This window comes from Limanda limanda, chromosome 19, assembly GCF_963576545.1.
Source record: "Limanda limanda chromosome 19, fLimLim1.1, whole genome shotgun sequence".
Classification (NCBI taxonomy): domain Eukaryota; kingdom Metazoa; phylum Chordata; class Actinopteri; order Pleuronectiformes; family Pleuronectidae; genus Limanda; species Limanda limanda.
In genome coordinates, this window is record NC_083654.1 from 19,982,702 (window position 1) to 19,997,549 (window position 14,848).

Below are 14,848 nucleotides of genomic sequence, written 5' to 3' on the forward strand. Positions count from 1 at the left end.
ACTGGGTCCGCGTTCCTTTCCTTCATCATCAACTTCTACAACCACATCAACCTCTCGGCTGACCAGAAATACACTTCACTATCACAAAACATGATGCGGTGCACCATCATTATGAGGCACTTGTACGCAATCAAACCTCCATTCCAGATATTGTTGGTAAAATGGACACCTGCTCCGCTCTGACTGAAGAGATCCTTGCTCTTGTGAGTAATCGTAGAGACATCATCGATGGCAACTATAATGAACGAGTCGAGAGGGGTAGAGTGAGAATAGTTCTGAGTAAGGAAGAGCATGGCTCAATCTTTGGACTTACAAAACCTGAAACCGCACTTTCAGAAGCATCACGGCACTCAGATCAATCTATTGCAACTTCCACTAGCTCTAGTAAAAGACAAGATGCAGAAGCAGAACCTGCAGCCAAGCAAGAGGAGGTAAAGGCGACAAAAGACATTCTAACTCAGCAATCCAAGCTCAGAATACTGGAAAGTGAATGAAAACGTGAAGAGGCAGCCATGTTGATTCAAGTGCTTCATCATATCAACCTCAACAAACACCTCTGAGAGCAACAACATCTGAAGATACCGTCTCTCTGTCCCAAGCAATAGCAAGCGCACTCAGCATAACTCGCTTTCCCGTACCTGAGCCAGCAATGTTTAACGAAGATCCCATGAAATTCCTTGATTGGAAGATGTCTTTCACAACCCTTATTGATCAGAAACCTCTCACCAAGTGAGAAGATGTTTTAGAGAAAACTTACCTCGTTGGGAAGGTCGCAAAGCGGTTGAAGGGTTCTTCTATAGGAATTCAGAGGACGCATATACAGGCGCCTGGAAAGTCCTATATGAGAGATATCGGAACTTGTTCGACTGATCCTTTAGCACGTAGAGAATTATAGGCTCATCCAATCCTCATCTGGACAGGCAACAAAGTCAGAGCTTCGTTCACAGGGTTGCTGTAAAATAAATTCCTGCCCCATCACACTAGACGTAAAGCAGTATATTTGTCACAGGAAATCTCTTGGGACAGACCTAATCACCTGCATTTACCTACGGTTTCCATGATATGACCTCAGCGTTCGCCAGTGACAATAAGCTGAGGGAAGCCGTGTTTGTGAACCATATGGGGGATATGGAGAACAAACGAGAGAGCCGTGGGGGGCTCGCTGAGCCGCGCGGAGCGATCGCGACGTGTGATCCAATTAGCATATGAATCGGAGTCAAGCCGCTGGCAAGAGCCTCTCTCTACTCACCATTGGAGGAAACCACAGACCCTTGAAACGAAATAGTAGAAGTGTTGCTATTGGTCACCCTATGGGCTGTTGCAGTGCACACGTGGGCTCATTGCATTCCACACGTGGGGTAAGCCCCTCCCACACAATATTAATAATAAAAATGTATATATAGTGGTTAATAATAATGTATATATTAATATTTATTATTATTTATTAGTAAGCCTTTACCAAAAGCACTGCAGTTAATTAAAACTATACATTCATGTGATGCTTGATGTTATAGGTGAACATATTGTACAGGGAACAAATGTGAACAAGGTATATGTGAAGTCAAAGCTTTATTTACATACAGCAAAAATATTGTACAAACACAACTGGCCTAGCCAGTGAAAAACTCAGGTGAAGCTTGAAATGTCTGTCTGCATTCTCTGGGTCATGAGTTCTTTGTGGGACTCTGTCTGAATCTTCTCCAGTGTGTAGACGTCTGTGGTGTGTAGCTGTCAGATCCAGTGTAGCTTCCAGTCTTATATGAAATGTGGGACACAGGTCGGTGCGCTCCTGGCTGTGGAAGGATGGATCCATGTCATATGTCCCGCTTCAATCAGCTGTAAACACATTCAGTAAAATTAGCACAGTTCAATGACAACATACACCTTCACATGTAACTGGAAAATTATTTAATGAATATAACCTTACCCTCTTTCTTCTCCGACAACTCCTGAACTCCTCAATGCTGATGTAAGGTCTGGCTGAGGCTGAGAAAACATAGAGAAAAAAGTCACGTTGATGAAAAAACTTAACGAGAACAAACTGTTACATCTAAGTAATTCATACATATTTACACATGCACTAGATCTGCTCAAGCACTCGATGCTGTATTCGTATTTAAGCAACTTTCTCGCTATCCCAAAGTTGCTGGCATGCTTTTCAGATGTACAAGTTAGCTTGGTAGTAGCTAGCAATGGCGGCTCCGTCTAGCTTAGCTCTTACCTTAACTCAGGGACTGTGCGTCCGTCTTCTCCGCCTCGCCTCGTCCACACCGTGCCCGCGGCTCTGCTTACACACGCACTCATCTTCTCCTCCAGGGAAACAGCGTCGTGTCGACTTCAGCAAGTTATTTAACCCGAAAACAGAGTCACTCGTTCCGACCATGCTAACAAGAGCCGCTTCATGTCTGCGGGATACAGACTCTGCCTTCACGAGGCTGTGATTGGACGAGCCCATCAGCTGATGACGCGAGTGACGTGAAGTTTTCACAGTAAATCTCCACAACTGTCCTTGTCATCTTAAAGCAGCGGTTAAAACAGCTTTTAAATTGCAACTTCATATGGAATGAGTATGTGACTGAGGCCCAGTTTATTCTTTCTGGTGTTAAGTAAATTTAAATACATGACTCTCGCTGTTCTGTGTTGGTAACCTCATAGTTGAATGCACTTATTGTAAGTCGCTTTGGATAAAAGTGTTGACTGTTTTAATGGAATACTGAGAAAGTTTAATAACAACAATTAGACAATTGAAGTTCAAATTATGAAGGAATTTCAGCTCTATATTGTGTCTTCTTTATATTTAAAATAATAATCGAACTGAGTGGAGATGTATGTTGTAGCCAAACAGCCGGCTGCTGTGTTTTGTCACTGTGCAGTCCATGGGGGATTAAATATTACACTGAAAAAATAAATCATTAAATCAATGAATGTTTTGTAGCAATTTTGAATGTAGTGGTGAAAAGGTAGCATTTATAATTCATGGAAACAGCTTAGAGTGCCATTGACATGTGAATATGATGCCAGTATTTTGGGAGGACAGATATTTTTATGGAAAGCCGGTAGAAGTTTGGAGCTTACAGGACACAGACACATCATACCCAGCATCATTTCTTCCTGTTGAGCGGATTGCTGGTAGAGGTGTGGTTAACAAATCCTCTGTGCATTTAACCAGCACAATTGAAAAAGTGACTGTAATCATGCCACTCTGTACAGTGGTTGAGATTCAGGATTGTTTTGGATGACAATAAAATTTTGAAATAAAGTGCATTGTTTCATTTGACAGCATTGACCTTTGTTCGTGGTATACAATGTAATTCATAATAGCACACTTACTTATTTAAGAACAATTTAAAATTTCAGGTTTTATATATATTTTCAGCCTGGTGTACTCAGCCAGATAATTTAGTAGCTGCCTCTTAGAAAAAGGTGTTATCTGCTCTGAGGGAAACTATCCTGATTTGCATATGTGAAGCTCAGAGCATTGTCATTTGCATGTGAAAGCCTCCTCTAGGCGTAGGAGCAGGGGGGTCACCTCACAACAGATATCAGGCTTGAAAAACTGCAGGAAACAGGAGAGTTTCCTTTGCTGCCTGCAGATTCGTGTGAAAAGCTGTTAACCGAAAAATGCGCCAACAATTTCCATGACATTTAATGACACAAATTCTTCTTTTCATGCAGTGTCAGTCAATGAGGATTTGAAAGCCCCGGAGATAGACTTCAATGAAAGGGTCTATGAGGACAAGTATGTATTTCAGAACACATCAAACAGAAGGAGGACAGACACTTTTAAATGCCCCCACCCCCCCCACCCCTTTCAAGAGTATCAGACTACCTTTGCTACCAAACAAGAAACTAGCCACTGGTTGCCTTCAGTGTTTGAAGAAAAGGTTAAAGGCTAATAAAATAAAAGATAAAAGCTTTCACGTCGACGACGGGCTAGCTGGTGTTGCATCAGTCCAGGAAGCTGAGAAACTTGTCGTTGAAGCGCAGGACTTGTGCAATAATGGAGGACTACGCCTTCACAAGTTCAACTCAAATCAAAAGGAGGTCCTTGACTGTGTGAGCCCCTCAAAAAGAGCACCGCCAATTCAATCAAGTATATTTGTATAGCCCACATTCACAAATAACAATTCGTCTCATGGGGCTTTAACATTGTGTGACATCCTCTGTCCTTAACCCTCAACAAGAGTAAGGAAAAACTACTAAAAACCCTTTTCACAGGTAAAAATATGTAGAAACCTCAGAGAGAGCCACATGTGAGGGATCCCTCTCTCAGGACGGACAGAAGTGCATTAGATGTCAGGTGTAAGAAAACATCATCAGGATTTTTAGCAGCATCGATGAGGGTAAACATTTGTCAATACTATGTGTCAGGCAGTCCCGCTGCAATCACAGTCTCTGGCCAGCAGCAAGACCACGATCCAGCATCAGGATGGGATCCACTATAATCCACAGTCATTGTCCACCGCCGCCAGTTAGAATCCATTATCAGCTGCCGCCTCGGTCGTGGTCCCTCATCATCCGATGCCAACGCGACAAAGGATCCTCCATTACAACGACGATCAGCTGGCACGATACAGAATCCACCGAACTGGATCCACCATTGCGACCTCTGACGCGCGATCCACAATCGTAATCCATGATGCGGCCACAGCTGTGGCCCTGCATCCGCGGGCGCTAAGGCACAGAAACTCCGGGAAAGGGGTCAAGTTAGTAACATGTACTGATCAGATAAGAATTATCTTGATGTGATAAATATGGAGAAAAGGAAGGAGAAGCAGGAAAGAGAAGCTCCGAGTGTCTTGTGTCATAAATTCCCTGTGCGTCTTAGCATCATCAGGGGTTTTTGCCATTTAATCAATTTTGGAACATCGCACTAATTAGCTCTAACTATAAGCTTTATCAAAAAGGAAGGTTTTGGGTCTACTCTTAAACTAACAGAGCGTGTCTACTTCCCGAACTGAAAGTGAGAGATTATTCCAAAGGAGTGGGGCTTGATGGCTAAAAGCTCTGGCTCCTACTCTACTTTTAGAGACTTTAGGGACAACAAGTAAACTTGAGTTCTGTGATCGGAGTGCTCTAGTAGGTTGATATGGAACTAACATCTCTTTAAGGTAAAGAGGTGCCATATCATTAAGGGCCTTGAAGGTGAGGAGGAGAATTTTAAATTCTATTCTAGATTTAACAGGAAGCCAGTGTAGCGATGCTAATACTGGAGAAATGTGCTCTCTTTTCTTGGTTCTTGTCAGGACACGTGCTGCAGCATTTTGGACCAGCTGCAGAGTCTTTAACGACTTGCTGCTGGAGCCTGATAATAGTGAATTACAGTAGTCCAGTCTCGATGTAACAAAGGCGTGGACTAGTTTTTCTGCATCTTTTTGCGAAAGGACATGTCTGATTTTTGAGATATTACGCAAGTGTGATGAGGCTAAAGGATGTTACCACTTCAAGATGTTATCACCGACTGGAATTTGGCAACCAAATCAGAACAGATTAGGTTGCCAAAGTGTCTAGCAGCAAGGTATAGGGGGCCTGCTCATACCTCAGGTACAAGGATGACCGAGGTAGAGTGGATTGTAGCCTCGCAATGGCAAGAGTCGCACCAACAAAAGTGACTAGCATCCCAAAGCTGGATGAGTCGTGTTCATTTGAATGCGGTTCAGCGTTACTTGACATTAACCCGTCAAACTTCTCTCAAGTGTTAATTTCTTTGTTTAACTGATGTTAAGGTATCAAAATTTAATGTATTTGTCTTTTATTTAATGATTATTTTGTTCTTGTGTTATCTTCCTAGTTTTACGGTGTTTCTGAGGTGCCATGGTGAAATGTGTGAATAAAGAGCCGTGAAGCATCAGTTTGGAAATATCTGCTCCTTGCTTTGCCAGCCAGGGGCTGTTACACAGATTTTATTTGTTGTTGTTTCCTTTCAGTCGGTTGAAAGTCAACACTTTCAGTTGTGACCTGAGATCTGCGTCATTTTATTTGGAATAAAGAAGAAAGTTCTGAAAAGTTATGTTGGATTTTCCTTCCCATCTCTCCGGATAGAGAAAGACTTGGATCTCTGCCTCACCCACAGTGAAACCATATTTCTTCATTCATGGTTTAAGGCAAAAGTATTGAGTGTAAATAAGAAATTACTCCAGGTCTGTAGAAAGAAGCCAATGCAGAAAGTGCCTGAAACTTGTATTCTCTCAACCGACCAGCAGGGGGCGACTCCACTGGTTGTTTCTATAGAAGTCTATGAGAAAATGACTCAAAATAACTTCTCACCAAATTTATTAATGTACGTAAACATTTTTCCCGAGGGGGTTGAGATGTTCTTAATCTCGAGTTTCTCACACAAACACTCAGAATAGACTCAACAGGAAAGAAAGAGATATTATATATAATATTTAATATACATACATTTTGTATGTGGGAGGAGTAGACACCACTTTAAAATAACAAGGAAACTGAAGAATATATGAGACTCTAGATATTATTCAAAGTTGTTTATGTATGGAGAAGATCTTCATTAACAAAGCATCATGTCTCAGTTTGTGAAAGTGGCTGAGGACTCAAGCTCAATCTGATCCAACTGGATTTCAGCCACATGCTTCTTCTGGTTTCTCACAAATACTTTTATGATATGATTCGCAGGAGTTATCGCTCCAGGACTGCAGATATTCCTCCCCCATCCTCACACAGTCCTCTCCATCAGGATAGACCTCTCCATCAGGATTCGGCACTTTCCCGTTGTCTGGCTCGTAGTGACGCCAAAACTTCAATCTGAGAAACACAGAACCGGATCCATGAAAACCTTCATACTGACGTCGTTGACAAAATGTGTTTTCTCAATAACAAACCTTGGATCCAGTCGTGAGTTGTCCACCCAAAGCCATTCATCCTCGTTCTTTGAGTCTGTGAGTCCAATCCAGAACTTGTCCTCAGGATTGTCCATTTTTATCATCAGTCTAGACTGCAGGAATTTCTGAAGAGGAGAAGGTGAATTATCTGTGATGATGTGATCAAATATGAGAACACCGACCTGCAGCAGTGTTTTATACCTGCTGCTCTCTGTTGTTTATCACAACCAGGTCTCCTCTCATTGATGTGCATTGTTTTCTACTCTGAGTCCAGGATGAAGTAACCGAGGAGAAGAAGTAGCACTTTCCTCCATGTGGCTCCCAGCCGTCCTCGCACCTCGGACATGTTTTATCTTTGGAGAGATAACAGCAAAGGAAATCACTGGTTACTTTAGATCTGGAAGCTGCAGTGACTTGAAATGTGAAGAGTTTTGAAAGACTGATGAAAATGTAAGTTTGAATGGGTTGTGGTACACTGCCCTTGAGCAAGGCAGCTGTTCTGCAACTGCAGTTACAGCCAATAGCTGGGTCTTAATCCAGGGGCAGTAACTACGCTGTCCCATATCAGAGGCTCCTTCAAATGGGGCCGACAAATGCATCCGTTTAACCCAGAGAAACAAAGGGTCCAACGGGTGGATCCTTCCTGTCCCAACCTATCCCAGAATTCATTGCACTCAGGTGACAAGCCGTGTAAACATCAGTTTACACGGCTCTTTATTGTTCCTTCATCCTTGCCGCAAATACACCGTAAAACTGGAATGACAGTTACAAGTACACGAAATATTAATCAATAAAACCAAACACAAGCGTTAAAATACAATAAACAAACAAATCACCACGTGAGACACATCTGATGCGTTAACGTGACATAGCGACTCCCTTCCACGCTACCTGCAGCAAAGTGAATGGGACCAGCTTCCTTACCTCGTTCCGCTGGCGAGGGGTGTTAAACTAAAGTTGTTTGGTCCGTTAGGTCGGAGAAATGCCGCAAAGCTGGCGGCCGGTCTGGTTTCTGCTCCTATCCTTGTGCCGGGCTGTACGGCAGGTATTTTATTGCACGGAGCGGAAACGAGGGATCTGGTGCGTCGAATAAAACCGTCCCCTCCTTTGCTGCAGGTATTTATGCGAGGGGAGTCGCTACGTGTAAAAGACAACAAAATAAAACTGAAAATAACCCAAAACCTAGCTGAACATAAAAACAAAATAAGCCCAACCCAAAACAACAGAATAAAACCGTCAGGATTAACTGGCCGGTTTAGCAGACAGTTACAAAGAGTAATCCTGTTAAACAAAATCTAATTTTCATAAGTCGTTCATCAGTATCGTCTGAACACAGAAGAAGCAGGAATGTGAAGAAACTACTTTAAGAGGAAGTGACCTTGCTGCGGATGAAACCTTCAGAAACAAAATGAAGAAGTTTACCTGAGAGATGTTTTGCCTCACATTCCTCTTGAAGCTTCTTGGTTTGAGTATTTTCTTGAACTGGTTAGAAACAGACAATCTCATCAGTAAAGGTTAAACCTTCAATTGATAAACGAGTCAGTTCTTGATGACGAGCAGGAGAATCATTATCTAGAAATGTTGTTAAATACCATTTGTTGATTTTACATCTACACAAACAATCAAATCTAAAAATAAAAGGTTTTAATTTCAAGAAGTGTTTGGACAGATTTTATGACTCGTTCTGAAAAATGTACTTTTAGGAATCAAACTCACGGGTTACACCAAGAGCTGTGACGGCAGCTGCCAGGAGAACACTGAGGACCAGCAGGGCCACTCGCTCCGATGTGACCCCTGATCGCCTGCTTGATGCTGCAGGTTGTAAAACAGCAGAAGAGAAAGACGATGAAGATAAAAGTCTAATATTCTTAATAGTCTGTAAAGATGAAGTCCCACTTTCATGTCTTTTGTTTTTGCAGTCGACCAATGACCAACAGAAATTAACCCTAAGAGATTAAAGAGCGAGTGTAGCCGACAGGAAGTAGAAGGCTCGACTGTTTCTTTGGTATTGACTATAAATATTTCTCTGTCAGTTCCTCGTTTTTTTTTTCACACCATTGTACAGGAAACAAAAGCTGACAGTTTTTACAGCTTCTCTCTTAATCTTTTAAATAGAATTTGAACTTCCTTTTTACTCAAACTAATGATGAACATTTATTCACAGAAGTGGCTTCAAACTAATGCAATTTACATGAAAATCTTTTAAAGATAGAAAACACATTTTTTTATGTGATTGAACTCAAGGTTTAGGACAGGAACGTTATTTTTTACTTTAGTATACACAACAATATGGCTGCAACTAACTAATGTACATTTTTATTTGATCTGCAGATTATTTTTCCTATAATACAAAGTCAGAAAATAATGAAAAGGTCTTATGGTCATTAGTGGTTTCTTCAGAATCAACAATCAAAAACCAGAAGAAGTGAAAAATGATAATGTTTTTAGTTTTTTGTCATTTCCTTTGAAAAACGTGTGACACGATTGTTAAAATAGTTTCGTGCAGTTTATCACTCACCAGGTCGCTGACTGTTTGAATAATTTACTTCGGAATAACTGGGTTCATCTGTAGAGGGTGTGGCCACTGCAACACAAAAATATACATATATGTACATTTATGTTCTGCTGGTAAAAGGTTTCATGTTTCTGTCAAACAGAAAAACACAAGGAATGAATCCTGGAGACTTCGGGAATGTTTCAGTTTTACAAAATGGAAAAACAGGGAAGTCAAGTCCACCGAGTCAAAGACTGATGAAAATTAACAATTTCCAAATGAACAACTCACTGTTTAAACATCTCAAATTAAAAATAATAATAATAATAATAATAATATAAAACAATACGTACACTCAGAATTCAGTATTATACTTTAAAACTCACCATCTGTGTTTCCCCTCATTCTTGTGGACTTAATATTATAAATAACTTCAGTTACGTCCATTTTCCTGCTGTGGGATCATCAGTGAGGATAAATTTGTAAATAAATTTAGTTTTGTCAGTCACCTGCTCGAAAACTGTTCTAATCCTTCCTGTCAGACTCAAATGTGCTGAAGGCTCTAAGAAGACGTCTAGTTCCTCCAGACCAGATCATTAAGATAATTCACTTCCTCAAGTTTTGTTCAAACGGATATTTGTTGTTTTCTAACAGTGACGTCTCAGACCTGAGTGATGTTATTCAGTTTGAATGTTTCACAAAGGAAGTGATGAAGTTGTTTATTTCAAGTAAGTTCAAATTTCCCAGTATTTTTTAATACAATTATATACATTACTCAGAAGTGTTCCATTTGGGTTAAATAGAGTTTGTCCAAAAACATGATTAATTTGAGCAGATTATGCTCAACAATATAAACAATGAAAACTGTGGAGACATATTAAATTCACTTGAGCTCAATTAAATCTGCTCTCTTTTTCTGAATTCATAAATAAATTCATAAATAATTCTACTGTTTTTCTTAATTCACTTGATTATTTTTAGATTTCACGTCATTAGTTTGTCTGCTTTATTTTCCTCATGTAAGAAATTAAGTTATCTATTTCATTGAAAATTAATTTTTTTTTAAAAGTATTTTTATAAAATAAAATATTTCAAAAGTAAGTTTACACTCAAGAACAAAACCAATAAACCCTTTTACATATTAAACTTTCCAGAATGACTCCTTGTTCGAAAGTTACACAATGACGCGTCCAGTGAGTTTCGTCCAATCAACACGCGCCTCAGTTGACAGATCATTGTGACAGCCAATCAGACGCTGCATCGCCCATGCGGGGGGAGGGGTTTAACCGGCCATGCTCGCTCGACTCCTCCCAGTCCGGGAGCTGCAGAACAGAAGGTCGCAGAGCTTCGGCCCAACGGACAACAGACGACACCACGTCCACATGTTTTGTTCTAGTTGTTAAAGACATTCTTTCTGATAGAAACTGTGAAGAAGAGACATCTTCATCAAGACATCCGGTTCTGACGCAGTTAACTTCTCTCCAGTCGCTGCACATTCATGTTTTATTGTTTGTTTCCTTTCAGTCAGTTGAATGTCAACACTTTCAGTTGTGCCCTGGGATCTGCGTCATTTTATTTAGAATAAAGAAGAAAGTTTTGAAAAGTTATGTTTGATTTTCCTTCCCATCACTCCGGATAGAGAGAAACCATATTTCTTTATTCATGTTTTAAGTCAAAACTATTGAGTGTAAATAAGAACTGACTCCAGGTCTGGAAAGAGAAGCCAATGCAGAAGTGCCTGAAACTTGTATTCTCTCAACCGACCAGCAGAGGGAGACTCCACTCATTGTTTCCTTAGAAGTCTGTGAGAAAATGACTCAAAATAACTTCTCACCAGTGTTGCCACGTTACTTTGAAAAAGTAACTTAGTTACTTTACAAGTTACTTGATTTTAAAGGTAACTTAGTTAGATTACAAGTTACTTGATTTTAAAAGTAACTAAGTTAGATTACAAGTTACTTTATTAGTTACATTCAGAAGCTGCCGACAACACCCCCCTCGCCTCAACATAAAAATGACAACCGGTTTTGCCAACCCTCACTTTATTAGAGGTGCATTTTTAATAGTAATGTATACAACAAAAAGTTACAATGTATCTCCTGACATTTTAAGTTGAACTTAAAAACTATTTCCTGAAAAAATACTTGTTTTTCTAAAATCAACACTAGACGAAAGGCAGTGTTATTGTCCCAGGAAACCTCTTCGGACAGGTCTAATCCCCTGCTGTAACCTACTGTTTCCATGATGTTACCTCGGCGTTCGCCAGTGACAATAAGCTGAGTCTATCGGCGTTTGCGAACCTTAAGGGGGATATGGAGAACAAAGGAGAGAGCCGCGGGGGGGCTCGCTCCGACCGATCGCGACGTGTGATCTAATTAGCATATGAATCGGAGTCCAGCCGCTGGCAGGAGCCTCTCTCTACTCACCATTGGAGGAAACCACAGACCCTTGAAACTAAATGTCACTGGATTGGCTGGTAGAAGTGTTGCTATTGGTCACCTTATGGGTCCTTGCAGTGCACACGTGGGGTCACAGCATTCCGCACGTGGGGTAAGCCCCTCCCACACAATATTAATAATAAAAATGTATATATTAATATTTATTATCATTTAATAGTAAGCCTTTACCAAAAGCACTGCAGTTAATTAAAACTAAACATTCATGTGATGCTTGATGTGTATAGGTGAACATATTGTACAGGGAACAAATGTGAACAAGGTATATGTGGAGTCAAAGCTTTATTTACATACAGCAAAAATATTGTACAAAAACTCAGGTGAGGCTTGAAATGACATGACTTCTTTGTGGGAAAATTAGCACAATTCAATGACAACATACACCTTTACATGTAACTGGAAAATTATTTAATGAATATAACCTTACCCTCTTTCTTCTCCGACAACTCCTCAATGCTGATGTAAGGTCTGGTCGGATCATACTGGCTCATAGTGTGTCTTTGTACGTCATGGACAGGCAGCTGGAAAACAACACCAGTAACATGATTTTATTATTAATAAACGGAAATAGCCGCGCTGCATCACCGTTGGAAGATCCACAGCAAAAAAACACCAAAACAATTCATAAACAGTTACTTACATTCAATGGCTTAATTTTCTGCACTTTAAATCCGGACTTTCAGCGTCTCAGCCTAACGCCTCTTTGTTTGTGTGTGTGTGTGTGGGGGGGGGGGGGGAACAAGCTAAACACGAGCCGGAGTTACATGTCTGCGGGACACTCGACGCTGCACGGCGTTTACGAGGCTGTGATTGGACGAGTCCATCAGCTGATGACGCGAGCGGGTGACGTGAGCAGCGGTTACTTCATATGGGATGAGTATGTGACTGAGGCCCAGTTTATTTTTTCTGGTGTTTAGTAAATTTACACACATGATTCACGCTGTTCTGTGTTCGTAACCTTATAGTTGAATGCACTTATTGTAAGTCGCTTTGGATAAAAGTGTTGACTGTTTTAATGGAATACTGAGAAAGTTTAATAACAACAATTAGACAATTGAAGTTCAAATTATGAAGGAATTTCAGCTCTATATTGTGTCTTCTTTATATTTAAAATAATAATCAAACTGAGTGGAGATGTATGTTGTAGCCAAACAGCCGGCTGCTGTGTTTTGTCACTGTGCAGTCTATGGGGGATTAAATATTACACTGAAAAAATAAATCATTAAATCAATGAATGTTTCATAGCAATTTTGAAAGTAGTGGTGAAAAGGTACCATTTATAATTCATGGAAAACAGCTTAGTTTGCCATTGACATGTGAATTTGATGCCAGTATTTTGGGAGGACAGATATTTTTATGGAAAGCCAGTAGAAGTTTGGAGCTTACAGGACACAGATGATCATACCCAGCATCATTGAAAACTGATTTGCATTTGTGAAGCTCAGAGCATTGTCATTTGCATGTGAAAGCGTCCTCTAGGCGTTGGAGCAGGGGGGTCACCTCACAACAGCTCTCAGGCTTGACAACGTAAGTTATGACCATAACTATGGATCTATGAGACCGACCGATGACCGTCACCACGGTCTTAACACGAATGATGTCCTCATCTCCCTATCCTCGAGACCAAATATCAACAATGTCACGTGAGTGACCTTAAGGGGGCTGGGCTCACCGCCCATAAAGCTCCCCGGTGAGCGCGGCCGCCTCCTCCTTGTCTGAACGCCTCAGCCCGTTCTGAGTGACAAAAGAGGGTGACGGTCATCGGTCGGTCTCATAGATCCATAGTTATGGTCATAACTTACGATCTATTTCGACCTCCCTCAGACCGTCACCACGGTCTTAACACGGATGACTAGTATCATCAGGGTCGCGAAGAACGGAGGACTCTACCGCCTCACATCCTCGCCCAGCAGCTGAGAGCAGCACTGCGGAAGCCATTGGTGTGGGGGAAGCCACATTGACCCTGTAGAATCTAGAGAATGTGCAGGGAGCACTCCATGTTGCTGCTGCACATATTTCTGAAAGAGGGACCCCCTTTAAAGCAGCCCAGGAAGTGGCCATACCCCTGGTGGAATGAGCTACCAAGGAATCTGGGACTGGTATGTTCTGTCCAGAATAGGCCTCAGCGATAGTATTAACGATCCAATGGGACAAACACTGTTTAGACACAGGGTGGCCGACTTTCTTACCCCCAAAACAGACAAATAACTGAGAGTATGAGCCCCTCAGAGACTTTGTGCGTGCAATATAAGCCTTCAGTGCCCTTACTGGGCACAACATAGGCAGGCCGGCTTCCTCCTGTAGTAGAGCCGGATCAGGGTGAAAAGTGCTGATCTCGATCACCTGATTTACCGTCTGATGGTTTTTGACCTTAGGCAAAAACGAGGGGTTTGGCCACAGAGACACACCTGAGTCACCTGCCCTCCATCTTAGACAATCGTCACTTATTGACAGAGCATGCAATTCACTCACCCTTTTGGCAGAGCATATAGCCAGGAGGAAAGCTGTTTTGTAAGATAGAGACTTAAGGCTGGATTGCCCTATGGGTTCAAAGGGAGACTGCATCAGGGACCGTAATACCAAGGGGAGTTGCCACGATGGAGCCCTGGGAGCCCTGCTTGGTCGCAGGCGGTGTGCTCCCTTAATGAACTGAGACACTAGAGGGTGTCTACCAACTGTAACATCTCCCACTGTCTCATGGAAGAAAGAGATTGCGGCAGTGTATACCTTAATGGTGCTAGGTGCCCTGTTAGAGTCCAAAAGTGACTGAAGGAAACGGAGAATCAGCTCAATAGGACAAGCGGCTGGATTTTCCTGTCTGTTGCGACACCATGTAGAAAACACACTCCATTTATGGCCATAGTTAGCCCGAGTGGAGGGAGCCCGGGCATTGTCTATGGTCCTCAGGACAGCCTCATCTAACCTTTGAGAGAGGTACTGAGAAGGGGCCAAGCCCAAAGCTGCAGGATGTCTGATCTGGGGTGCCATATCTGAGCTTCTGCCTGTGAGAGGAGGTCTGCCCTGACTGGCAGGGCCCATGGTTGACCGTGAACCAG

At 41.7% G+C, this 14,848-nt stretch overlaps 1 protein-coding gene and 1 long non-coding RNA gene across 2 annotated transcripts; both read right to left on the reverse strand.

Annotated features, from left to right (window-relative positions):
* Positions 1-1,718: 1,718 nt before the first annotated feature.
* LOC133026494 (uncharacterized) lies at positions 1,719-12,518 on the reverse strand. Its single transcript, XR_009683193.1, has 3 exons — positions 12,433-12,518; positions 12,220-12,313; positions 1,719-1,836 (listed from the first exon to the last, which is right to left on the reverse strand). It is a non-coding gene; the product is annotated as an uncharacterized LOC133026494 (long non-coding RNA).
* LOC133026405 (C-type lectin domain family 4 member E-like) lies at positions 6,434-9,741 on the reverse strand. Its single transcript, XM_061093304.1, has 5 exons — positions 9,723-9,741; positions 8,559-8,654; positions 7,044-7,195; positions 6,843-6,967; positions 6,434-6,765 (listed from the first exon to the last, which is right to left on the reverse strand). Exons 1-5 carry the CDS (start codon positions 9,739-9,741, stop codon positions 6,582-6,584), a joined length of 576 nt encoding a protein of 191 aa, XP_060949287.1. The 3' UTR covers positions 6,434-6,581.
* Positions 12,519-14,848: the final 2,330 nt, after the last annotated feature.

Bases quoted from the DNA above. Each gene is read 5' to 3' on its own strand.
- LOC133026405 (XM_061093304.1), bottom strand. The intron at 6,968-7,043 runs GTATAAAACACT...TCTCCTCTTCAG, and splicing joins TAAACAACAGAGAGCAGCAG to AAATTCCTGCAGTCTAGACT. The intron at 6,766-6,842 runs GTTTGTTATTGA...TGTGTTTCTCAG, and splicing joins AACTCACGACTGGATCCAAG to ATTGAAGTTTTGGCGTCACT.